Source organism: Myotis lucifugus, unplaced genomic scaffold, assembly GCF_000147115.1.
Source record: "Myotis lucifugus unplaced genomic scaffold, Myoluc2.0 scaffold_18, whole genome shotgun sequence".
Lineage (NCBI taxonomy): Eukaryota > Metazoa > Chordata > Mammalia > Chiroptera > Vespertilionidae > Myotis > Myotis lucifugus.
In genome coordinates, this window is record NW_005871066.1 from 8,495,436 (window position 1) to 8,521,236 (window position 25,801).

The window sequence follows — 25,801 nt, forward strand, 5'->3', positions numbered from 1 at the left end:
CGCGGCCCCGGGTTACGCCCGGCCTTAGCCCCGCCTGCGGCCGCCAGCTCCGCGCGCTGCCCGTGGGCGCCGACGCGGCCGACGTCAGACGCCGCGCGGGGGAGGGAGGGGCGCGCGCCCCGCCCCGCGCGCAGCTGGACCCGCCGCTGGGCCCGCTCTGTCTGCGCGTCCAGCTCCGGCCCCGGGTTCGGGTCCCCGCGGGGGTCCCGGGCGGCGCGAACGCGAGGGTCAGCAATCATTGCTTTCTAATTGGCGATGGAATTAGATGGAATTAGAGGAATCAGCCTCTTTGACCGGTGCTTCGGGCTCCCAAGTGCCGACTTCCAATTTCTGAAACTGTGGTTTGGGTGGCAGGCGTCCTTAATGGAGTTTTCTTTCTTTTCTTTTTTAAAATATAGTTCATTGTTTTCAGAGAGGAAGGGAGAAGGAGAGATAGAAATATCAATGATGAGAGAGAACCATTGATCGGCTGCCTCCTGCACACCCCCCACTGGGGATCGAGCCCGAAACCCAGGCATGTGCCCTTGGCCAGAATCGAACCTGGGACCCATCGGTCCGCAGGCTGATGCTCTATCCACTGAGCCAAGCCGGCTAGGGCTGGAGTTTTCTGATAGAGCTTCCTGGGGCCCGGGGGGAAGGAAAGGGCGCGAAGGGGAGGATTAGATAGGGTGGTGTAAGTTCTGCGAACTCGCGTTTGAAATGGACTCCTTTTCTATTCAGGCCCTTTTAGGATAGAATCGGTTTCACTGTCCAGAAATAACCTGTAGTTAAATAGAAGGGTCGGGATTGGGTAGCTGAGCAACATTTTGTTCTTCTGAGACTGGGAATAGTACAGTGAAGACCTACTCTGTGTTTTACTGCGCTTGTCCATGGGTTGGAAAGAGGCAATCAACTTCAGGGTGCTTGCAGACTGATAGGAAAGGGAAACAATGTAGGCATGGGTATTTTCTTCCTATGACCATTTCCCAGGGTTACATTATACTTGTATTTTAAAATGTTATGTATTTATTATTTTTAAATTTTTCAGTTACAGTTGACATACAATATTGTATTAGTTTCCAGTGTACACCCATAATTAGACATTACATCAGTGACCATACATATAAATCTCAGGAAGTACACTTTGATTTTTCAATTTGAACTTTTAATCTAAGCCCTGAATGCATTCTATACAGAATGTCTTGTTCCTTTTCATTTTACAGAGGTTGGCATTTGTTTTGTCATTTCTCTGCACTTTTTCTTATTAAAAACATACTTCATGTTAACTTACAGATACTGAGTCATACTTTTAGTATTAAAATAAAAAAATTTATTTAAAAATGTTAAAAACACAATTCCTTTAAAGTACATATTAAAACAACTTAGGAAGTCCAATCACATCCCATAATGGTCTGTAAGGTAATCTAAGACTGCTGATGTGCTTGACAAAGCATTAAATACTCTTTTTTCTTGCCTTGAAGTTATCTTTTCCATCATGTACATTAAATGTTGATGGAAACACATATACGGAGTTCCAAGTTCAAGAGCAAGGTCAACCCAATCCCAGATACATTTCAGGGGGGTTTCCTCATATCCAGCAAACATGGCTGGGTTTGCTAAGAGTCCTCTTGCAACCATCACACCTGCAAATTAAAGCATAGAACATTTATCCACATATTAAGAACTCATAGTTACAAGGTCACACTCAAACAAACTGAGAATATTAAAAAATAAAGTATATTACAAGGTTTCACAATACCCTGATATTAGTCTGTATAATTCAATTATAATACAATTTTTTAAAGTTTCTATAAGTTTAAAGGTAGTTACAGATATTTTTTATTTTATTAAGACTTCTACATTAAGCAATTAATCTTTAGGCTTTCTGTTAAGGGTAAATCCAAATTGTCATAAATTGGGCTTGCTTGAAGTTAAGTTTTATCTGCATTCTCCCACCTAGCAGTAGGTATCACAGGGTTTGGTCTGCCAGTAATTTAAGGGGATAATGAAACTGCATAGAAGGCTGGGGTTCTTTTGGTTCCTTTGACTACTCTTGTGTTCGCTCACTCTCAGTTCTAGTCTAGGTGTTCCATTTTACTAATAGGCTATCTGTAAGATTCTTAACTAGTCTTTCACTGGATATGATGGTGGCAGTAACAAGAATGACTTTACCTCAACTAATCTACTGTTCCTAAGCATCATTTTAATAAATTGCTTAGCTTTAACCAACACAAGAGAAAAAGATAGTTCCAATTTAAAGAAAAATAATGAAAACATTAACATTATTCTCCTACCCCCACTTTTTTTGCTAGTTAAAAGACAAAAATTCAAGTACTTCTTTCTTACCCTCTGTCCCAGTAATATGGCACACTTTTTCTGCTTCTTTTAAGCTTCTGATGTCTCCATTAGCAATAACAGGTATAGACATATTTTCCTTAATTATTTTAATGGCTTCATAGTGAACTGGCTGATGTCTTTCTTCAACAGTTCTTCCATGGACTGTAATCCAGGAAACTCCCGTTGCTTCAGCCTTTCGACAAAGATCCACAGTTCTTGCAAGGTCATCATGGATCCTATAATTTCAAAATTATAGCCACCTTTTTATAGCACAAATCAAAGCTAAAATTAATAACTAAATAATATGTCATATAAAACATCATGTAATTTTTCTACATCATATTATCACTATACGCCACTATCAGTAAGGGTTTTTTTTTGCTCAGGGATCAGTTCCAATTTAAGATTTCAAATGTAGCTGTTTCACTATTGGCAACAATAAGATGACAAGTTTTATCTTACCTAGTGCTCCTCCCCTTTGGCTTTCGAAACTGAAAATGTCAGCCAAATACTACACACATGAATTGAAAGATGCTATCCTAATATTTGCTTGTGTGTGCCCATTCCTCAAGTGGGAGAATATAATACTCATTTATCTTGAAATATGTTTTTAACCTATCACCAAAAAACTGATTCCTGGTTTATTTTATTTTCATTGTGAAATGTTAGTGCAAATACCATTCCTATTTTCTACTCTTGGTACCAGGATTGTATCTTAGCATTAATTAAGTAGTACATAGAAAAAGTTAAGGGTTTCTTTTTGAGGAAAGTTTTTAAATTTTTTTACAAAATTGATTTCAAAAAAAGGGAGAGAGAGATAGAAACATTGATGAGAGAGAAACATCAATCAGCTGCCTCCTGCATGCCCCACACCGGAGATCAAGCCCGAAACCTGAGCATGTCCCTGACCAGGAACTTAACTGGTGACCTCCTGGTGCATGGGATGGCGCTCAACCAACTGAGCCACACTGGCCAGGCTTGGATAAAAGTTTTTAATAATAAAGGGATGTTTTCATTTCTGTTAAACAATACAAAGAGGAAGTTGCTCTGGATTATATCTATATATATATATATAAAAATACTGTATATATCCATTTACTAAATATCTTGTTTCAACATTTCTATACACCATCTACAAGTTAAGGATAGAAAGACAATCCTGCAGCCCCCAAAAGAAGGAATATTCTTTTATTTCCTAAGTAAAGAACTACACAGATTAAAATATTTTTACCTTATTTTAATAGATACTGAAAATCTGGGATTTTCCACTTGATTTCTTACTTGTTTCACCATATCTTGAACAAGCTCTGGCTTGTTTATTAAGCAAGCTCCATAACCGTCAGCCATTGCCCATCTTTATGAAGCAAACACAACAACAAATAAACTGTAGTTGAAAAAGAAGATACATTTCTAAAGGCACTGTAAGTGCATCTACTATTTCTCTATCTAGCAATCTTGAATGGAATCAGATTTTTACAATTCATAGACCCAACATTTCTAAGTGGACCAATTTAAGATTTGGAAAACAGGTTCCCAGATCAAAAAGTACTTAGGAAATGGTTTTCATTGGCAAGTCAGAAAATTAAATTACTATCCATTCAACCAAAACAGATTTAAGTACTTGTAATTAATTTCAATTATTTCAGATTTTTTAAATTCCAAATTTGATGTTTATTATACATAAGAGGTTTTATTAGTCTTAATAGAGAGTTGTTTGGCTTATAGCATTCCAACACCACTAAATAGCTTATTTAACTCTCCTAATGAGCATACAAATATGTCTAATCTGATTTGGATTATGCTGTATTTAAAACCTTGATTTTATTATTTGGACACATTTTGAATTATTGTCAGATAATCTAGTACAGTGTCAGAAACATAGGGATATTGTCAAATTAAGTACATCCTACAAATACACAGTTATTTAGAACCAACCAAATAATTGTGGTATAGGGGAAAGAAAGGTAATTATAAGAAGGTATTCTTATACAGAAAATTAATTGGGAGAAAATAAGTGGTAAGCTCCCAAATCATAGAACCATAGTTTCTAGAGCACATATGTCTGAGATGACAGTAAAAATACATTTTAGAATTTGCTATAAACATCAGTGTCTCATATAGCTACTTATGGATGAGGTTCAAGGCAGATCCATACTTTAAAAAATTCTAGTGGTGAGGTAAAACAGCTGTCAAGGGTCTATACATTGTTTTAGCCATCAGAAAATATCTCTGCGTGTATGTTCCCTGTTTTTCTCTTCTCAGTTAGAGCTTAAGTGCTTTAACTCTATTTTCTTTACTTTTTAATTATTGGAAAACTAGAAAGATAGTTTACCATGTTCACATAGTTTTTTCTAATCTTTTTGAAAATTCTTCCAACTTCTTTTGAGCTTTACCTCTGAGGGCAACCACAGTTAATGTCTATTCCATTCGCATAAGGACAGACTATACGAGCAGCATCAGATAAAAGTCTTGCATCATTAGCAGCAAACTGAACAATCAATGGGCAATCACCTGATAAAACAAATAGCTCAACATTAAAATTCACAAAAACACACATACACACGAGATACCAATATAAAACAACTATTTTTAGCCTCAGAAGTATCTGTCCAAACAAGGGAGCATTAAAATAATTTTAAACATTTTAAATAAAAAGCAATTCACATTTAGTTCAAATTCAAGTGTAAGGTTTGATAAAATGAAAAGTACAATACTGTTGACAAACAGACCCCTTTCCGAAGGTGAGAATTAGTTACTGTATTCCAGAACAATTTTTTTTTTATACTGTACAGCCCCCTTCAGTGCTCACAGCCCAAGGGTAAGGAGGCTGGGCAATGGTTTGAGGCTGCAACTTCCTCTGGCATGGGTCCACTATGAGAGGCCCACAGACAAGGGCCCCCCATAAATCATGACCATGCATTATTCCAGAACAATTTTATGTGTACCTGTAAATTTTTAACCAATGTGAACATTCTATGTACATTGCTACAATGCTTTTTTTTTTTTTTTAACCTGATGTGTCTGGGAGCTGTACTTAGACTTATTTTCTTTTCAGTGGCATATTCCACTGTATATAGATGAACCACATAGTGTACTTCTAGATTGTTTTTCATTTGTGGCTATTGCAAACAATGTGATGAGGATACTCTCACATGCTTTTGTGAGTACATTCAGAGGGTAAATTCCTAGGTGTGTAACTTTTGGACAAGCATCTAACATTTGATAGACATTACAAAAACTTCTTTCAAAACAATTTACCAACTGTGGGGACCCTATTCAGATGCTCAAGGTCAATTAGAGTGTGGAGGGCCTATTCAGAGTACACCGGATGTTCAAGGCCATTCTGAGTGTGGGAATCTTAATCAACTGTTCAAGGCTAAGATGCTATACACAGGTGCAAGAGCAAGGCCACAGTAATCTGTATGTACACTGCACAAGTGTGCCCTTCTATAACCCAAAAGACTGAGGTCACTATTTGGCAAGAAGCCTCTTTTGTCTAAGTAGTATAAAATGTTAATGACCAGCAGGCAGCGTGTGGCTGCTCAGATAATGGCTGTCGGTACAGAGGCTGCTGTTGCTGTGTGGGAAAGATGTATTGTTACCCAGCTGGGGCACGGCTACTGTATGGGACTTTGCTTTGAAGAACTGTTTTGTTTAGTGGCTCCTTGTTAGCAATGGCTACTTAACCACTGGCTCCCACAATAAAGACTCTCTTATATACCCACAACTTCTCATGGCTTCTCTGTCATCGAATACCTGGCGTTCAAGGAGGTCCAGCCCCTGGCAGAGGGGCTCGGACCCAACAGTTGGCCTAGTGGAGCAGAATGAAGGAACTGAGTTCCAAAACCAACATAGATACATACCAATATGGATCAAATTCTTGTTTTTTTATAACTTATCCTATGCTGTATATCCAATAGTGTATATTTTTCTTTCTGGGCTTTCCATATTCTTTGTACATTTTTATATGCATAATTTTTCTTTTAGTTATCCCTTTTCATTATTAAATTTTTTATAAAACAATGAAATTAGCTCTAGCATAAATATAAAATATCATAAACATTTTCCCAATTTTAGTTTGTTTTTTGAGTATATTTGTGCTATTTTCTTACATATAAAAGTTTAAATTTTAATACAGCCAAATACATCAGAACTTTCCTAGGTTTTAAAGGACAATTTTTTTTTTCATCTTTGGGTTAGTGTTAAAACTCTGGATAGATGTATTTTAATTTTTCTAAAGACTTTTTGAGGACTACCTGTTTGAGATTTACTGGGTGTCTGCCAAAAATGCAGATTTCTGGGTATCACCCTAGTTCCACTAATTTACAGTATTATCCTGGGACCAGAAAATTTGCCTTTTCCTGAGGATGTAGGGTGCTTTCCCCTTTGTAACTCAAGAGAGTTATAGAATTTCAGTTTAACATTTTTTTATGGTTCTAATATATTTTTAATACTGCACTAGAAACTGAGGATACAAACCAGTAAGAAACAGTTCCAGGTCTCAGGGAGCCCACAGTCCAGGAGGAGACACAGGTATTCAAAGAGGAAATTATAACACAGTAGGATTAAGTGCAACATTTAAAGACTGTGCTTCAAAGAAATAATACCAGTGGAGGGTGATTAGGAAAGTACCTTAGCCACAAAATTCCAGAGCTAGATTAAGAAGCATAAACTGTTGTTTGCCAGAGAAATAGGGATATAAGGGATAAGCATGGCTGAGAAGGAGATTCTAGGTAGAGAAGTGTGAGAGAATAGAGCATGGGCCTTAAAATAACTTAGCATTTGTGAGTAATAAAGTCAGTGGGCTCTGGAGAAAAACTAATGGAAGATAAAGAAAGCTGAGGATGTATTCAGAGGCTATCATGAAGAATGTTACATATTATTCACAGGTGCTAGAATTTTACTCTTTGGGCCAGTGGTTCTCAATCTTTAGCAAGCTTAGAATCATCTGGAAGGCTTAGAGTTTCTGATTCAGTAGGCCTGGAGTTGAGGCAGTGAATTTTCATTTCTAACAAGTTTCCAGATGCAGCTTGTCTTGCTGGTCTGGGGAATCACACTCTGAGAATCACTGCTTTAGGCAAAAAGAGGTCTAAGAGAAGTGATCAAGTTTACATTTTAGAAAGGTCACTTTGGGTTGTTTGGAGGATAGTTTAGATTGGGACAAGAGTGGGGGCAGTGAGATAGGAATCTAATCTAATAGTCTAGGTGAGAGAATGTGGGCCCTAAGGAAGGCTTAGTATTTTGTATACCATTTTGAAGATACCTCAGTAAAAATGTGTTTTACAAAGACTTATTAAACATTAAATACTAAAAGATTAAAAAATAAAATCTCTGAATTGGGATTTTTAAGTTTTACCAAGTCAACAAACTCTGAATTTCACATACCTTGGTTTGTGGTAAATTCACTGTCTCTGGCTTTTTCAGATCTGACAAAATCAGCAGCCACTATCATTGGTGTGTAGCACAGATCACAATTGTACTTTCTTACTAGTGTTCTAAAAGCTAACCTGTAAAGGGATAAAACTTTAATTAGACGTTTAGAAATCACCCCAATCATATGTACTTCCAAGTTTCATTTAGTTAACTATTAAATATTTATCAGAGGAAAAGTCTATGTATTAGAAGACGGAGATGTACTTTCCCCTATACTGCCTGCTTAGTATAACTAAAACCCCTGGATTTTATTTATTAAAAAAAAAAGAGAAAATTTCTCAAAGGTGGAGAGAAGAAAACAGGCTAGTGAACTCAGGACCCGAGGAATAACAATGGTGAGTTTCTTGGGTTTTCTTTTTACCTCAAATATCCCAGACTTGGAGTTGAAGAAGCTGGCAACTTGGAAATACCAACATATGCAAACAAAAGAGCCTCAACAAGTCTGCTCTCCCTAGCCAAACAGCCAGGAAAGGGTCAGCCTCGCAAGACAGAAAACTGTACACAATAGCAGCTCAACTCCAGCCAAACACCAAGAACAAACAACTGTGGGTTCCCCTCCACAAAGGTTGAGTGGGGAGCCTCGGTTTCTACCTTTCCAAGGCTGTGACAAGGTTCTCCAACACCCGCCAAGGTAGTATCAGAAAAGGCCAGGTAGGTAGCTGGGACTTGAATCCTTGCTGGCAAGTAACAAGGTGCCTTCAGAGATATCAGTGGGGACCTCATGGGGAGTCTGGACTTCCTCCTCCCTCCCCACAGGGAGTAGTATCAGAGCATGCTTCGAATAGAACCAGGACTTTCTTCAATGCCCAGGAGCTACCAGGTCACCCACTCCATGTGCACCTGGAACTCTCCCCGCTGCTCAGCAGTAATGAGGAGCCCTTTGCCCTCAGAGTGTCAAAGGAGACCAAATGGGGAACCCGGACTTCTACCTCCACCTGATTGTAATGAGGTGGTGCCTCATCTTTCCCCTGCTGTAGTGGTGTCAGAAAAACAACAGTTAAAACAGAAGGTTCAATACTCAGAATCAATGTAATCTACCATTTAATAGGCTAAAGAAAAAAAAATCATGATATTAATCAGTGCAGAGAAAGCATTTGACAAAATAATACTCATTCATAAAAAGAATTCTCAGAAAAATAGGAGATCTTTCTCAACTTGATAAACAGCACCCACAAAAAGTCCTACAGCTAACATTATACTAACAGGTAAAAGATAGATTACTTTCCCCCTAGATTAAGAACAAAGCAAAGATATCTGCTTTCATCATTCTTATTCAACACAGTGCTGGAACTTCTAGTCACTGTAATAAGGCATGATCAAAGGCATATGATAGAAAGGAAGAAAGAAAACTGTCCCTATTTGCAGATGACATAATTGTTTACATAGATAATCCCAGAGAATTTATCAAAAAACGCTCCTAGAACAAAAAGTGAGTTCAAGTTACAGGATATAAGATTAACATACGAAATCAATTTTATATCTATATACAAGCAATTAACACATGAACACCAAAATTAAAAGTATAATACTATTTACAATCACTCAAAAAGAGAGAAATAAATGGGTGTAAATCTAACAAGACACATACAGAACTCACATGCTGAAAACTACACAAAGTGATGAAAGAAATCCAATAAGATCTAAATAAATCTTGACATATTGTCTTCATGAGTTGGGTGACTTAGCATAGTAAGGAATTCGATTCTCTCAAAGTTGATATGAATATTTAATGTCATTCTTGTGAAAATTCAGCTAGATATTTTGTATATATAGACAACATCATCATAAAATGAGGACAGCAAATGACCTAGAATAGCTAAACAATTTTGAAAAAGAAAAATAAAGTGGAAGACTCAGTTTACCTGATTTCAAGATTTATTATATAGCTGGCTCTAGTATGGTATTGTTGGAGGAATAGACACATAGATTAATGGAACAGAACAAAGAATCCAGATAAAGAGACATACAAATACTCCCAATAAATTTTTGACAAAATGCAAAAGTAATTAAATAGTGGAAAATAGCCTTTTCAATAAATGGTGCTAAAGTAATTAGACTTCTACAGCAAAAAACAAACAAACAAACAAAAACCTTAACCTAAGCCTCACACTTACAAAAATATAACTCAAAATTGATCATGGACTTAAGTGTAAAACATAAAGCTGTAAGACTTTTAGAGAAAAAAATAGAAGAAAATCTGTAGAATCCAGAGCTACACAAAGATTTCTTACACTTCACACCAAAAGCACAATTTACAGAAGAAAGAAACTGATAAATTAGACTTAATTATTAAAAAAATCTTTTGCGCTGCAAAAGACAGTTCATTAAGAGGATGAAAAGATAAGCTGTATACTGGGAGAAGATATTTGCAAACCATAAATCTGATGAGTAGTACCTAGAATACATAGAGAACTCTCAAAACTCAATAGTAAACAAAAACTCAACAACAAAAGAACAAACAACCTGATTCAAAAATGGGCAAAGGACTTGAAAAAAACATTTCTCCAGAGAAGATACACAAATAGCTAAAAGCACATGAAAAGAAGCTCAACATCGCTACAGAAATACAAATCAAAACCACAGTGGATACCACTTTATATCCATTAGGATGGCTATAATAACAAACAAATAAATGCCTTGGTTAGTGTGGCTCAATTGGTTGGGTGTCGTCCCATGCACCAGGAGGTTGACGGTTCTATTTCGGGTCAAGGGCACATGCCTTGGTTGGGGGTTTGATCCATGGCAGGGAGCATGAAGGAGGCAGTGATCCATGGTGCACTCTCACATCGATGTTTCTCTCTCTTCATCCCCCTCTCCCTTCCTTTCACTCTAAAAATCAATAAACTATTCTAAAAAATAAAACAAAACAAAAGGCAAACAGAAACAAGTGTTGGTGAGGATGTTGAGAAATCAGAACTCTTGTGCATGGCAGATGGGAATGTATAATGGTATAGATGCTATGAAAAACAATAAGGAGTTTTCTCAAAAAAATAAAAATGGAATTATCATATGATCCCACAATTCCACTTCTGGGCATATGCCCAAAATAAATGAAAGCAGGTTCTCAAAGAGATATTTACACATCCATGTTGATAGCAGCATTATTCCCAATAGCCTAAGATGGAAGGAATCAAGTGGTCATCAATTAATAAATGAATAAACAAAATGTGATATATATGTACAATGAAATGTCAGTCAGCCTTAAAAAGGAAATTCTGATATACTTAGAGGCCTAGTGCATGAATTCGTGCACCAGTGGGGTCCCTCGGGCTGGCCTGCAGGATCAGGCCAAACCTGGTTCTCTGACATTCCTCCAGGGGTCCCAGATTGCGAGAGGGTGCAGGCGAGGCTGAGGGACCCCACCGGTGCACGATCGGGGCCAGGGAGGGACACGGGAGGTTGCCAGCTGGGGAGGGACCACACACATATTAGGCAAGTGGTAACACCAGGACTCAAGCCTTGATCATGATTCAAAAGTTAAGTGTTGGAAGATGACATGTGGTGAGGTGGCCTTACTTTTAAAAAGTAAGAGCATAAAAAGGAAATCACCATTTAACAATACTTACTTTGAATATCGAACCATTGGGGCGGAGACTTTTACCAGCTGCCCAGAATGAAACAGTTCTATTGGATCTTTTTTCTTTCTTGACATATTGTGGTTTGTATGCAGTCATTCTTCATGAACACAAATTTGTTTCAAATCTGGGAAAAAAACCCCACAATCAGTTTACATAGAGAAAAGGTACTTTTATTAGATGAATTCCTATCATTCTAACAATTTCAATTGCCAAGAACACACATTTTTCATCAGGCCAGTGGGCTTCGAAGTCCTTTTAGCTTCTTTTCACAGTATCAAATAGGATATTACAAAATTCTGCCTCTATTTACAAGTCACTGATAGTTTTAACACTTTGGGAAATTATGATATTTATGTTCTGTACAGATTATGCTTGTTCATGTCAAACACTAACAGTTTCAAATTCTATACTTAACTCATTATAGTAACATTTTCTGTCCAAATTAATAAATAATCAAGATGTTGAAAACTACAAAATCTTTTTTTATGGTATATCAGGTTATACTTTTTCATGTTATTTTTTAGTTTTTGGCAATGATAAACCAGGAAATTTGATTGAAATAATTCCATTTATCATCGGTGTATGACGCACTTTTAAAGTTTTATCCAGGAAAGTTAAATGGCATTAATTGAACAACTTTAAGTAGTAGTTAGCATTTCCAAAGATAGACTGGTATATTTACTATTTATTCTTATTCTCAAGTCCTATTCTTTGTACCTGAATCAGAAGGCAAAGGACCCCACCAACTTTTATTATTTTAAAAATTTAAATGTGCTAGTATCTAGTGAAAATTTCAATTATATAAATATATAACTACATAGTAAATCACTTTTATACTGAAAGAGGAACAAATGATTAAATTCAGTAATTCATAGTATTTTATAGTTGCTATACCTAAAATTCTATAATTTCATACTGTTAGCTGCTTTTCATATTTCAATATTTGCCCTTAGGAAGTTTGAAACAGATATGGACCAACTTCAGGAAGGTTAACTTGCTCAACATGAAATTTTTTATTTGGCTAATACTGAAAGTACTGGTGTAACCTAAACATAAACCAATTATTTCAATTTCCTTAGGTAGTATGTACAGTTGGAATATGAAAAACTAGTTTTAGCCAGAACCGGTTTGGCTCAGTGGATAGAGCGTCGGTCTGCGGACTGGGGGGTCCCGGGTTCGGTTCCGGTCAAGGGCATGTACCTGGGTTGCGGGCACATCCCCAGTAGGGGGTGTGCAGGAGGCAGCTGATCGATGTTTCTCTCTCATCGATGTTTCTGGCTCTCTATCTCTCTCCCTTCCTCTCTGTAAAAAATCAATAAAATATATTTAAAAAAAAAAGAGTAAAAATTAAAAAAAAAACACAAAAAACTAGTTTTACTAATCACTGTTTAATTAGCCTGACTTAAAAATTCAGAGTTATTGGCATCTAATCTTTTTTATAATAAAAATTCATTAGAATGACGTAAGCCACGTATATGGAGTATAAGCAACAAAAACAGTAGTTCTTTTCACGAGTTAAACCTGTTTCTTCTCTCCTGCATTTCATATCTTGGTTATGCCATCACCACCCACCCCTACTCACCCAAGTCAGAAACCTAGGGTTCCCTCTACTTCTCCATCTCCCCTAAGTGTGTCAACCAAGTGGTACCTTTAATTAAATCTTGAGCACATCTTCATTGTCCCAGTTTCTGTACATACTCATAATCCCCCATCCTGACAGCCTTTTCTGAATCCCAAATAGAGTTGATCTTATTTACCTACTACACCCATTCCTCTGTTATGTTATTATGTGCAATTTGCAATTACTTTTCTAGAGTATAACACATATCAGTCTCTTCATGAGTTTTTGAAGGCATGAACATGTATTTACTCATTCAACAAATATTAAGTTCCTCCTATATGTTGGAAAGAGATGAAAATACATTTCCTATATCCTTAAAAAACATTTTAGACATACACAATAGCTCCAACACACACACACACACACACACACACACACACACACGCACACAGTTTAACCACTGTGGAAATAACTGTCTAGAGAAGTGAGGGGAGTCAACAATGGAGGAAGGAAAGCGTCAGCTGACACTACGTGGGAGATGGGGGAGTGTCCAGCTACAGACAACAGTATAAAACCAGATGCTGGAAAATGCTGGATGTTTTCCGTGAACCATTAGTAATTTGGTGTTGTCTGAGTTCTAACTGAACTGAAGAGTGAGAGGGCCTAGACTGGTATGGGCCTTACATACCTGTTAAGATTCTTTTCGAGTTTATAATGCAGGGCAGTGATTTCAACCTTTTTCATCTCATGGCACACATGCTCTTCTGCAGCACACCAAAAAATACTTATTTTTCCAATCTGACAAAAAAAATAGGTATAATTTTTAAAGTTGGCTTTTGTGACTTCAAATATATTTTATTGATTTTTTACAGAGAGGAAGGGAGAGAGAGAGAGAGTCAGAAACATCGATGAGAGAGAAACATCGATCAGCTGCCTCCTGCACATCTCCCACTGGGGATGCGCCCGCAACCCAGGTACATGCCCTTGACCGGAATCGAACCTGGGACCCCTCAGTCCACAGGCCGACGCTCCATCCACTGAGCCAAACCGGTTTAGGCTAAAATATATATTTTTAATTTACTGATTTTAGAGAGGAAAGGTGAGAAACATCTATTTGTTCCGCTTACTTATGAATTTATTGGTTGATCCTTGTACGTGCCCTGACCAGGGATCAAACTCACAACCTTGGCATATTGGGATGATGCTGTAACCAGCTGAGCTACCAGGCCAGAGCAGGTGTAATTTTGCTTCACTCACACCAGACGGCTATTGTTGTGCTGGCTGCTGTTATCTTTTTATTTGACAATCTTGGAGAAGAGGTCAGTGCCTCTGACTAAATTGCATGTTTTTTAAATTCTTGCGGTGCAGCTCTGGCCAGTGTAGCTATACTGAAAGGCTGTTGGTTCAATCCCCAGTCAAGGCACAAACCTGGATTGTGGGTACCATCCAGTGGAAAGGCCAAGCAAAGAAAAACAAATTTTATATTTCAAAGATAACCCTATTAACATGAAAGATTTAAATTTTGTGTATTTCAGATAATGAAACCTGAGTCTGAGCACACCGCCCTTGACAATTTGTTTGACCTCTATTCAAAACCATCAAGCCTATCACGATTGAGATCAAACAAATGATATTAGGAAACACCAGAGACAGAGAAAGCAAGTCCTCGTTGGGTGTGGCTCAGTTGGTTGAGCTAGTCCCATGCTCCTAGAGTTAGTTCACTGGTTCTATGCAGGTCAGGGCACAGGCCTGGGTTGTGGGCTCCATCCCCAGGAGGTAGCCAATCAATGTTTCTCTCCCTTCCTCTAGTATCAATAAAAACATAGTTTTAAAAAAGAGAGAAAACACAATGCGGTGTACCATGAGACTTGCTCACCTGAGCTGTTTAAGTATTCAATGCATTTAGATTTATAAAGTACTTAGAAAAGTGTTTAGCACAGGGTAATTACTACTATTGCAACTTCTTGAAATACTCTTAGCAGAACTAAGAGAACCACCTAACTCTGATTTGGGGGGAAAAAGTAGTTCCCTGTGTGTATATAAAGTTGTATTACATTTTCTTTTTATAAAGAAACTAGAGGCCCGGTGTGCGAATTTGTGCACAGGTGGGGTCTGGCTGGCCAGGGGTAGGGGGTCAAAGGCGGTTGGCCTGCGGGCCCTGCCCCTAGTTGAACTCTCTGTCAAACTCCCAGTTGACGGGACAATTTGCATATTAGCCTTTTATTATATAGGAGGATGTTTAAATTAACCTTCTTACATACGTGGTTGCTCTGTTAATTTATCAGCATTTATCTTGGGAGAAATCTAGGTGAATAACTAATGCAGATGTAGCAGCGGAGAAGATGAGAACTTCATTTAAAAAATATTTTTATTGATTTCAGAGAGGAAGAGAGGAGAGAGCGATAGAAGCATCAATGATGAGAGAGAACCACCGATTGGGTGCCTCCGGCATGCCCCCCAATTGTGATCTAGCCCACAACCCGGGCATGTGCCCCTGACCAGAATCGAACCCGGAACCCTTCAGTCCGCAGGCCGAGGCTCCATCCAGGAAGCCAAACCGGCCAGAGCAAGAGAACTAACTGGATTTTACAGCTTCAGCACTGTTGGTTGAGATACGGAAAGCCCATCCGTTTGTAATATATATGAGCAAGTTTGGCATCGCTCAAAGCACGTGGCTGAAACTGAGCGGAAGCAGAAAAGCAGGTCGGACCTCCTGGGCGAGAGGACAGAGACTGAGTGCACGTGTTCTTTCCTGGTTCGGTCCTCCTTCTGCACCGACTCCGGGCTCTCCCTAATTCCCACTACCCACCCCGGCGGCTGGCATTCCCGGGCCTTTCCCGTCTGCCTTAGCTCAGGGCTGAGAATCCGGGCGTGGGACAGAGAAAGCTGGGTAACTAACCTCTAACTCCCGCCAGCTGTGCCCGGGGAAAGCCGGCAGAGCTCCTCCAGCTGTGCCCGGGAAAAGCCGGCAGAGCTCCTCCAGCTGTGCCCGGGGAAAGCCGGCAGAGCTCCTCCAGCTGTGCCCGGGGAAAGCCGGCAGAGCTCCGCCAGCTGTGCCCGGGGAAAGCCGGCAGAGCTCCTCCAGCTGTGCCCGGGGAAAGCCGGCAGAGCTCCCGCCAGCTGTGCCCGGGGAAAGCCGGCAGAGCTCCCGCCAGCTGTGCCCGGGGAAAGCCGGCAGAGCTCCTCCAGCTGTGCCCGGGGAAAGCCGGCAGAGCTCCTCCAGCTGTGCCCGGGGAAAGCCGGCAGAACTCCCACAAACCCCCGCTCTCCTCTCCGGCCTCCGAGGGGCCCTCGTTCTGAGGTTAAATACTTGCTTTAGCGATAAGCGCTGCGGCCACGTCCCGGCGCCCACCTTCTCTGCGGCCCGGGAGTCACACCAGCCCTCGCGGGCGGCGCTGCCCGCGGGCTCCGGGCTCCGGCTTCCTGGCTGCGCTGGGACCCGCAGGCTCCCAGTCAGGACCCGTCCAGCTGCGGCCGATGAAGCCGACTCACCCGGCAGGTCCGGAGCCGTGGGCCGGGCGGAGCGGGTGGCGCCGGGAGTGGGCGTCACCACTGGGGCTGGGCAGGCCCGTGACGTCATCACGCGGGACCTGACAACATGGACGCTGAGGACGGCGGCGGCGCTGGGGCCGGAGCCGGAGCGCTGGGCTCTCGGGCGGCGGCAGCGACTGTCCGGGAGCTTCTGCAGGACGGTAAGGAGGCCGGGGGGGCGGGTCGTGGGGCGGAGGGGCTGCCCTGCTCCGCCCCGGGCCCCGGGGGGGGCCTAACCCGTGGCTCTGCGGAAAGTTTTCCGGCCTCGACGGGACCACTCCCCTCCGCCCGGCGCCCGGCGCCCGGGTGCTGGCCTTGCCGGCTCGTGCCCTGGGACAGCTGGCTTCTGGCGGCTCCTCCTGGCAGCTCCACCCTCGCCGCGCCCGGGGCTTCCCTGAAGTCCTGGGACCCGGGACGGGGGACGCGCGTTGGCAGCCGCCGGCCGGGGCCGCGGGTCTTGGCCGAAGGGTGAAGCGTCTCATCCCCTGAAAAGTGTCGGACGAGAGCAGACGGCAGGCGCCGGAGAAAGAGGGACTTACCTGTAAGGACGTCCCCTCTGTTACATTCTGGGGCCGCACACGTGGCATCTCCTGCAGGTTCGCTTGTTTCCTTAAAGGCGTTTATCCACAGCCGTCGGAGAGGGTTTGGAACAGGGGTCCTCCAACTACGGCCCGCGGACCACATGCAAATACAAATATTGTATTTGTTCCCGTTTTGTTTTTTTACTTCAAAATAAGATATGTGCAGTGTGCATAGGAAATTTGTTCATAGTTTTTTTTTTAAACTATAGTCCGGCCCTCCAACGGTCTGAGGGACGGTGAACTGGCCCCCTGTTTAAAAAGTTTGAGGACTCCTGGAGCATTCGTTCAGGCTGGGATGAACGATAGGAATTGAATGTAATAGTCAGGCTTATTGTCAGTTTTGGATAGAAATTGCTAGATGTTAGAAGATAAGCTCAACAGAATACATCTGAGAAGCACGTTAAGGTGTATTACTTCAGTCAACATGCCCCACATCTCTTATTCTTCAGAATCAAGTTCAGAGTCCTAAGACCCTTCTAATCTGTTCTTCATTTTCTTTCTGAATTGTCACATTCGACCATGTATTAAAATAATTTGATAATTTAATCTTTTCTACCTCATCGTAAAACTACTATTTGTATTCCACAGTGTTTGTTAATAGCATCACCTTGCATATAGTAGGTGCAGAATTGAACATCACAGCAAGAATCATATGCAAACATCTGGAGACCATAGTAGATTATAAATGAAAGTTCTGTGGATGAAAAAGGGGCCACAGCCCTGACCGGTTTGGCTCAGTGGATAGAGCGTCGGCCTGCGGACTCAAGGGTCCTGGGTTCGATTCCAGTCAAGGGCATGTACCTTGGTTGCGGGCACATCCCCAGTGAGGAGTGTGCAGGAGGCAGCTGATCGATGTTTGTCTCTCATCAGTATTTCTAACTCTCTATCCCTTTCCCTTCCTCTCTGTAAAAAATCAATAAAATATATTAAAAAAAAGGGGGGGGGCACAAACTAAACCTGACAAGCTCAGGGGAGGCCTGCCTGGTAAGCCATACAAACTCAGAGACCTAAAGTAACCACATAGGATGGTCTGCAATTAAAACTAACTGAAAACGAATTGGGATGGTTAGTCATGTCCTAGGCTGGTGTCTTTCTTGACAAAGCTCAATCTTTAACTGAGCCTGTCTACTGTCTTGTTGCATCTACAATAACATATCATTGGAATGTCAGAGTAACTCCCTTTTGCCATACCCTTCAGGGCACAATCTCCCACCAGAACACCGGACCACAGAACCCCCTCATTGTTATCTTGTTCTCCCACATACCATCTCTATTTGCTGTGTTACTTGTTAACTATCCAGTACCCACCAATGTAAAAGTGTGCCGAGCCAGAGGGCAGCGAATGGATGAAGAAAAGACAAAGAGAATAAGCTGGGTAGATGGATCTTCCTGTGCCTGGCTGAGGCCACAGAGAGAGATCCAGAGGCAAGCTGAGCCTTTATTTTATAGCCAGAGGTAAACAAGGTAGTGGTCACCATAGTTACAATGTTCTTACGAGTTTCACTCGTTTTGGCAGCACTTGCTGTATCTCCCTCAGCCCATTAGCTGCCCAGATAAGATCTAGAGAGCGTCATAAGGTCAAGCCTAATTATGCTAAGAGGACTGTGCCCTCTAAGCTGGGACTTGTTTGTGACTTTGCCAACTGTTCAGTCCGAGGCTTAACTGTATAGCCACGCCCTGCATAAAAGAAGTATTTGTCTTTTCATTTTACCCTTTATCCAATCTTAGAGATTTCCTAGCTTTGCTTTCTTCTGCCTCCCTAATCTACCACCAATGGATTTCATGTAACCCCTTATGTCTTCTCTGGAGCATTTTCTCAAATCCATTGAGATTTTGCTTCCTGGCAGTTGTCATCAGTTTGGCTTAAACACATGAAAATTCTTACAGGATTTGGGTGTTTCTTACATCTGACAGTTCTAAATTGTTTTCTCTGACTGTTGTATATGTTGTTATTGCCCTTAATTATTTGGCTTATTTTTATTGATTTCAGAGAGGAATGGAGAGTGAGAGAGAGATAGAAACATCAGTGATGAGAGAGAATCATTGATGGGCTGCCTCCTGCATGCCCCCTACTGGAGATGGAGCCCAAAAATCAGGCAAGTGCCCTTGACTGGAATCGAACCCACATCCTTCAGTCCACAGGCCTACTCTCTGTCCACTGAGCCAAACCAGCTAGGGCAGTGGTTGGCAAACTCATTAGTCAACAGAGCCAAATATCAACAGTACAACGATTGAAATTTCTTTTGAGAGCCAAATTTTTTAAACTTAAACTATATAGGTAGGTACATTGTTATTAACTTCATTAGGGTACTCCTAAGGCTTAGGAAGAGCCACACTCAAGGGGCCAAAGAGCCGCATGTGGCTTGCGAGCCGCAGTTTGCCGACCACGGAGCTAGGGTAATTACTTGGCTTCTCATAACATATATACTTTTGTCAAAACTTAACTAATGGTTTTGTTTTCCTTTTTTTAAAAAAAAATATGCCTTTATTGATTTTTAGAAAGAGGAAGGGAGAGAGAAAGAGAGAAAAACATCCATGTAAGAGAAAAAACATGGATTGGTTGTCTGCCACACACACCCCGACAGGAGATGGAACCCATAGCCTGGGCATATGCCCTGGACCAGGAATCCAACTGGTGACCCTTTGGTGCACAGAGTGATGCCCAACCAACTGAGCCACACCAGCCAATACTAATGGTGGTGTTTTCTGAACTAGATTTTGTTAGATTCTGTAGGTTAGATTCTGTCTAATATATCTTTGTATCTTAATTTAAATTCAGTTGAGTGAAATTTTTAGTTCCTGGTATATAGGCAGTTTCCACCCTCAAGTAGCTCACCATTTTAGTAGGGGAAATAGTCTTATAGAGCTATAAAGACAGCCACTGTAATAGGGCTGTAAGGGTAGTAGTAAATTGTGTACAAAGGAAAACATTAATATGTACAGAGGAGGATGATAACGGGGAGTAGTTAGGGGAGTGTCAGGAAAGTCTAGATAGAGTTGTTTTTTTAAGTGTAAATAGAACTCCCCAGAAGAAGTGAAGAAACAGCACATGTCAGACATAGGTATATATTTCAGTAGGATGCATTCCAGAAACTAATCAGTTTTGGGAGGTTAAATATTACTCAATTGTGCCTTTTATATTTTCCTGTTTAGTTCTCTTACCCATCTTCCATAGTGGTTATTTAAATCTTCTTTACTCTTTTCAAACCTCTCCCTTGAAACTTAACAAATGACTTTTAACCTCCCTTTAAAAAAAAAAAAAAAAAGCCCTGTCTGGGTCAGTCATTTGGTTGGAGGAGCATCCGATACACCAAAAGGTGCAGGTTCGTTTCCTGGTTAGAGCACATACCTAGGTTGGGGCTTGTACAGGAGGTAACGGATCCATGCTTCTCTCTCACATTTCTCTCTCTCTCAACCTTAACATATCCTCGGCTGAGTTTAAAAAAAAAAGAGAGTGAGAAGGAATCTACCAGATGTGAGCTTTCTCCACTTCTTGCCATCAAACCTATAAGCTAAACCTGAACCTGCAGCCATCTTTTCTTCCCTTTTCTCTCATACTTTCAATTACAACAGAAGTGAAGTCTCTGCTCCTAACTAAGGACTGCCCTCCCCTTGTGCTCTAGATTTTCTTTTTGTCTGCTCAAGGACCCAGTCACCCTCCTGCTATGCCTTTGAAATCGCTTTGCCCAGGTCTCCAATGACTTCCTTGTAGATAAATCAAGTGGACACAGTGTGATTTATAGTAGCCAAGATCTGGAAGTAGCCCAAATACCCATTAGTAGATGAGTGGATAAAAAAGCTCTTCATCCTCCGCCTGGCCTACCGGTCTAAGCCAGGCGAGGGGAAGCTCATCTTCTGCTCGGGCCTCGTGCTACACCGGCTGGGGCTTCGGCGACTGGATCGACAGCATTCTGGCCTCTCGGTCCCTGCACAGCTTGGTTGTTGATGTCTCTGCCTTTGCGTGCCTCTCCACACTTGTCCTCATCACAGACCGGCGCGGGCTACAGGAGCCTCGGCGGGTGGAGGAGCTGCAGAACCGCATCGCCAGCTGCCTGAAGGAGCACATCTCTGCTGTGGCGGGTGAGCCCCAGCCGGCCAGCTGCCTGTCCCGCCTGCTGGGCAAGCTGCCCGAGCTACGGACCCTGTGCACCCAAGGCCTGCAGCACATCTACTTCAAGCTGGAGGACTTGGTGCCCCCTCCGCCCATCGTCGACAAGATCTTTATGGAGATGCTGCCCTTCTGACCCCAGCCTAGGGACACGTGTGCACCGTGTGCGCACACTCCTACGCCACCCCACGTGCTTTGAGCCCATGGACCTTGGATCCCCCGGAGCACCGCCCCCCGCCGGGGCTGGAGCTGCAGACTGACTGGCCTCCTCACCTGCTCCAGGAGCTCACCCCCTGGAAGAGGGGGATGCATTCATGGGGGAGACCCCTTCTATTTGTCTTACCCCCCATCCCAGCCCTGGCCTTCATGTTTTTGTAAGATAAACCATTTTTAACACACACTGCTGTGCTGTAAATAAGCCAAATGCTGCTGCAAATACAGGAAGGAAGAGGTTGAGGTTGCGAGGAGGGTGAGAGGGAGGGATGGGACCCACCAACCTGGGCAAGCCTTTTGCAGTCTCTTCCTACTGACTCTCTCTTGCCACCTCCTTCCACATGTACATAAACTCACTCGAGGAGGAAGACAAATGACATTCTGACATTTATATTTGTGTATTTTCCTGGATTATGTGACTTTTCTGATTAATATATTTAATATATTGAATAAAAAATAGACATGTAGCTGAAAAAAAAAAAGCTGTGGTAGCCCTGGCTGGTATGTTTAGTTAGTGGGCATGGTCCCGTGCACCGAAAGGTTGCTGGTTCGATTCCCTGTCAGGGCACATGCCCAGGTTGTGGGTTCAATCCCTGGTTGAGGCATGTGTGGGAAGCAGCAGATGGATGGTTCTTTCTCACATTGATGCTTCTCTCTTTTTTTCTCTCTCTCTAAAAATCAATAAACATAATTTTTTAAAAAAGCTATGGTACATTTACACAATGGAATACTACTCGGCTATGAAAAAACAGGGAGATTGTATTTTTTGTGACAGCATGGATAGACCTGGAGGATATTATGCTAAGTGAATAAGCCAGTCCGAAAACACCTTATGATTTCACTTACATGTGGAATCTAATTAACAAAATAAACTAACAAACAAACTAGAAACAGAATCATAGATAACATAGAACAGCCTGACAGCTGTCAGAGGGGAGGGGGATTGGAGCCTGGGTGAAAAAGATGATGAGCTTAAGAAGGAAAAAAAACCCATAGATATAGACGACAGTATGGTGATTGCCAGAGGGAAAAGGAGGTGGGGGGAGGTGGAAGAGAGCAAAGAGGGATAAATGGTGGCAGTAAGAGACTTTACTTTGGGAAGTGAGTGTATGATACAGTATGCAGATGATGTTATATAGTTATACATTTGAAACCTGTATGGTTTTATTGAGCAGTGTCACCCCAATAGATTAAAAAAAATTTTTTTTTAAATGGACACTTTTTTTTTCTAATCTGCATCTGAGGTCATACTTAGAGAGAGAGAGAGAGAGAAACATTATCTGTCATACACAAACTTTAAAATAATTCTTGAATGTTAATAAGCATTATCCTTGAAGTATGTTTATGTTCATCTTTATGTAAAGACTAGAGGCCTGGTGCATGAAATTTGTGCACTCGGGGGGCGGCGCGGTCCCTCAGCTGGGCCTGTGCCCTCTCATAGTCCCGGAGTCCTTGGGGGATGTCCAACTCTCGGCTTAGGCCCCACTACCTTAGGCCTAAGCCGTCAGTCAGACATCCTTAACGCTGCTGCAGAGGCAGGAGAAGCTCCTGCCACTGCTGCTGCACTCGCTAGCCCTAAGCCCGGCTTTTGGCTGAGCCAGCCGTGGGCAAACTACGGCCCGCAGGCTGGATCCGGCCCGTTTGAAATGAATAAAACTAAAAAAAAAAAGACCGTACCCTTTTATGTAATGATGTTTACTTTGAATTTATATTAGTTCACACAAACACTCCATTCATGCTTTTGTTCTGGCCCTCCGGTCCAGTTTAAGAACCCATTGTGGCCCTCAAGTCAAAAAGTTTGCCCACCCCTGGCTGAGCGGTGCTCCCCCTGTGGGATTGGGCAGAAACCGGCTCTCTGACATCCCCCAAGTGGTCCTGGATTGTGAGAGGGCGCAGGCCAGGCCACGGTCCCCCACCGGTGCACAGTCGGAGCTGGGGAGAGACACAGGAGGTTGGCCAGCCAGGGAGGGACCGCGGGAGGGTTCCAGGGGGTGTCTGGCCCATCTCACTCAGTCCTGATTGGCTGGACCCCAGCAGCAAGCTAACCTACCAGTCAGAGCATCTGCCCCCTGGTGGTCAGTGCATATCATAGCAACTGGTTGACTGGTCGACTGTCTGCCCCATGGTGGTCAATGCATGTCATAGCGAGCGGTTGGGTGGCCTTAGCATATTATTAGCATATTATGCTTTGATTGGTTGAACGGCCGACCGGTTGACTGGACACTTAGCATATTAGGCTTTTATTATATAGGACTAGAGGCCCAGTGCACAAAAATTTGTGCACTCGGGGGAGGGGGTCCCTCAGCCCAGCCTGTGCCCTCTCGCAGTCTGGGACCCCTCAGGGGATGACCACTTGCTGGCTTAGGCCTGCTTCTCGGGGGATTGGGCCTAAGATGGCAATCAGACATCCCTCTGGCAGCCCGGCAGCCCTCGGGGGATGTCCATTTGCCAGTGGAGAGCAGGCCTAAGCTGCAGTCTGACATCCTTAGCGCTGCTGAGGAGGCAGGAGAGGCTCCCACCACCACCGCTGTACTGACAGCCATCAGCCTGGCTTGTGGCTGAGCAGAGCTCCCCATGTGGGAGCTCACTGACCACCAGAGGGCAGCTCCTGCATTGAGCGTCTGTCCCCTGGTGGTCAGTGTATGTTATAGTGATCAGTCATTCCCAGTCTTTCTGCTCTTAGGGTCAGTTTGCATATTACCCTTTTACTATATAGGATAGAGGCCTGGTGCATGGGTGGGGGCCGGCTGGTTTTCCCTGAAGGGTGTCCCGGATCAGGGTGGGGGTCCCACTTGGGTGCCTGGCCAGCGTGGGTGAGGGGCTAATGGCTGTTCGCAGCTGGTCACACTCCCTTCAGGGTGGGGTTCCCCACTGGGGTGCCTGGCCAGCCTGGATGAGGGGCTGATGGCTGTTTTCAGGCTGCCCGCACCCTCTTTAGTGTGGGGATCCCCACTGGGGTGCCTGGCCAGCCTGGATGAGGGGCTGAGGGTTTTCAGGCTGGCCAAGCCCGCTGGCGACTGAAGCTCCCAGCCTCTCCTTTTTTTCTTTTTTTTTTTTAATTCTGGGATTTATTTACCTTCTATAATTGGAACTTTGTTGCCGCTCCAGCTCCGAGGCCACTGCCTGCTGAAAGCAGGTATCTAGGGTTTGTTTAGCTGCTATAATTGCAACTTTGTTGCTTAGAGTGGAGCTTAGAGCTGGGCAGCAGCAGGGTGGAAGCTTAGCTTCCTCCATCACTGGAGCAAGCAAGCCTCCTGCTCACTTCCACTGCGTGCTGCTGGCCGCCATCTTGGTTGGCGGTTAATTTACATATCTTGCTGATTAGCCAATGGGATGCGTAGCGGAGGTACGGTTAATTTCAATCTTTGTCTATTATTAGATAGGGTTCTCTTTTTTTTTTTTTTTTTTAAAGTTTTTTTTATATATATATATATATATTTTATTGATTTTTTACAGAGAGGAAGGGAGAGAGATAGAAAGTTAGAAACATCGATGAGAGAGAAACATCGATCAGCTGCCTCCTGCACATCTCCCACTGGGGATGTGCCCGCAACCCAGGTACATGCCCTTGACCGGAATCGAACCCGGGACCTTTCAGTCCGCAGGCCGATGCTCTATCCACTGAGCCAAACCGGTTTTGGCGTAGATAGGGTTCTTAAAAAAATATTTTTATGGATTTAAGAGAGGAAGGGAGAAGGAGAGAAACTAGAAACATCAATGATGAGATAGAATATTGATCCATTGTCTCCTGCACGTCCCCTTCTGGGCACATGCCCTGACTGGGAATCTAACTGCGACCTCCTGGTTCATAGGTCGATGCTCAACCACTTTGCCACACTGGCCGGGCTAGAAACTGTTATTAAAACAAACCTGATAGTGCTCTTTATTGGCTTTAAAACCAATATAGTTTGAACATTTGGATGTTTTACTATCCTCTTTTTAAACTGCCCTCCCTCCCCCAACCTTCCTCTGGAACCACAACTCCTATTATTATTAACATTTTCTGGCCAACACACACACTGTGGTCTAGACATACTGAAGTCAGTATTCCCCTCGTTTCTGAACATGTGCCATGGTATGTGCTGCCCTCTAAACCGTCCCTCTTCTTGGAATGGCCCTCCACTTGTCTGCATGGCACACTCTTAATTCTGAGAACTACTTTACAAACTGGAAGGAAATGTGTCTCAGAATTAAGCCAAAGTAGAAGTCTCCTTCTTTTACTCAACTCTACTTTGAAAGTAGTCAAGAATGCAGAATGATACTTCCAGCTGATTAATAAATTAATTAATTCTTTCAACCAATATTGAGTACCTGACATGTGTCAGGCATTGTTCAGGCTCTAGGGATGTGGTAGTAAATAAAGATCTTGCCCTCAAGGAGCACCATATATGGTGTGTGTGTGTGTGTGTGTGTGTATACACACACACCACACCACACATATAGTGCATATAGACAATTGAAGGTGTTTTCATAAGTACTG

At 42.5% G+C, this 25,801-nt stretch overlaps 2 protein-coding genes and 1 non-coding gene across 4 annotated transcripts in view; 1 reads left to right on the top strand and 2 right to left on the bottom strand.

Annotated features, from left to right (window-relative positions):
* Window positions 1-987: 987 nt before the first annotated feature.
* Window positions 988-16,372, bottom strand: DUS4L (dihydrouridine synthase 4 like). Its single transcript, XM_014452804.2, is given in 9 exon segments — window positions 988-1,622; window positions 2,326-2,552; window positions 3,548-3,670; window positions 4,710-4,827; window positions 7,702-7,823; window positions 11,316-11,391; window positions 11,394-11,451; window positions 13,577-13,686; window positions 16,241-16,372. Coding segments are annotated over 7 exon segments (951 nt in total). The 5' UTR covers window positions 11,431-11,451; window positions 13,577-13,686; window positions 16,241-16,372; the 3' UTR covers window positions 988-1,374.
* On the bottom strand, window positions 5,099-5,234 carry LOC111825244. The gene has a single exon (XR_002828404.1). It is a non-coding gene; the product is annotated as a small nucleolar RNA SNORA42/SNORA80 family (small nucleolar RNA).
* A 13-nt stretch (window positions 16,373-16,385) lies between the features above and the next one.
* Window positions 16,386-25,801, top strand: part of COG5 (component of oligomeric golgi complex 5) — a 172,125-nt gene continuing 162,709 nt past the window's right edge. The window contains exon 1 of one of the 2 annotated variants that reach the window (XM_006085383.3): window positions 16,386-16,580. In XM_006085383.3, the coding sequence (XP_006085445.1) occupies window positions 16,487-16,580 (94 nt within the window). In that variant the 5' untranslated portion in view covers window positions 16,386-16,486. Of the gene's footprint in view, window positions 16,581-18,568; window positions 19,097-25,801 lie in introns of those variants that run through there. The other variant, XM_023751073.1, reaches the window with a different exon arrangement.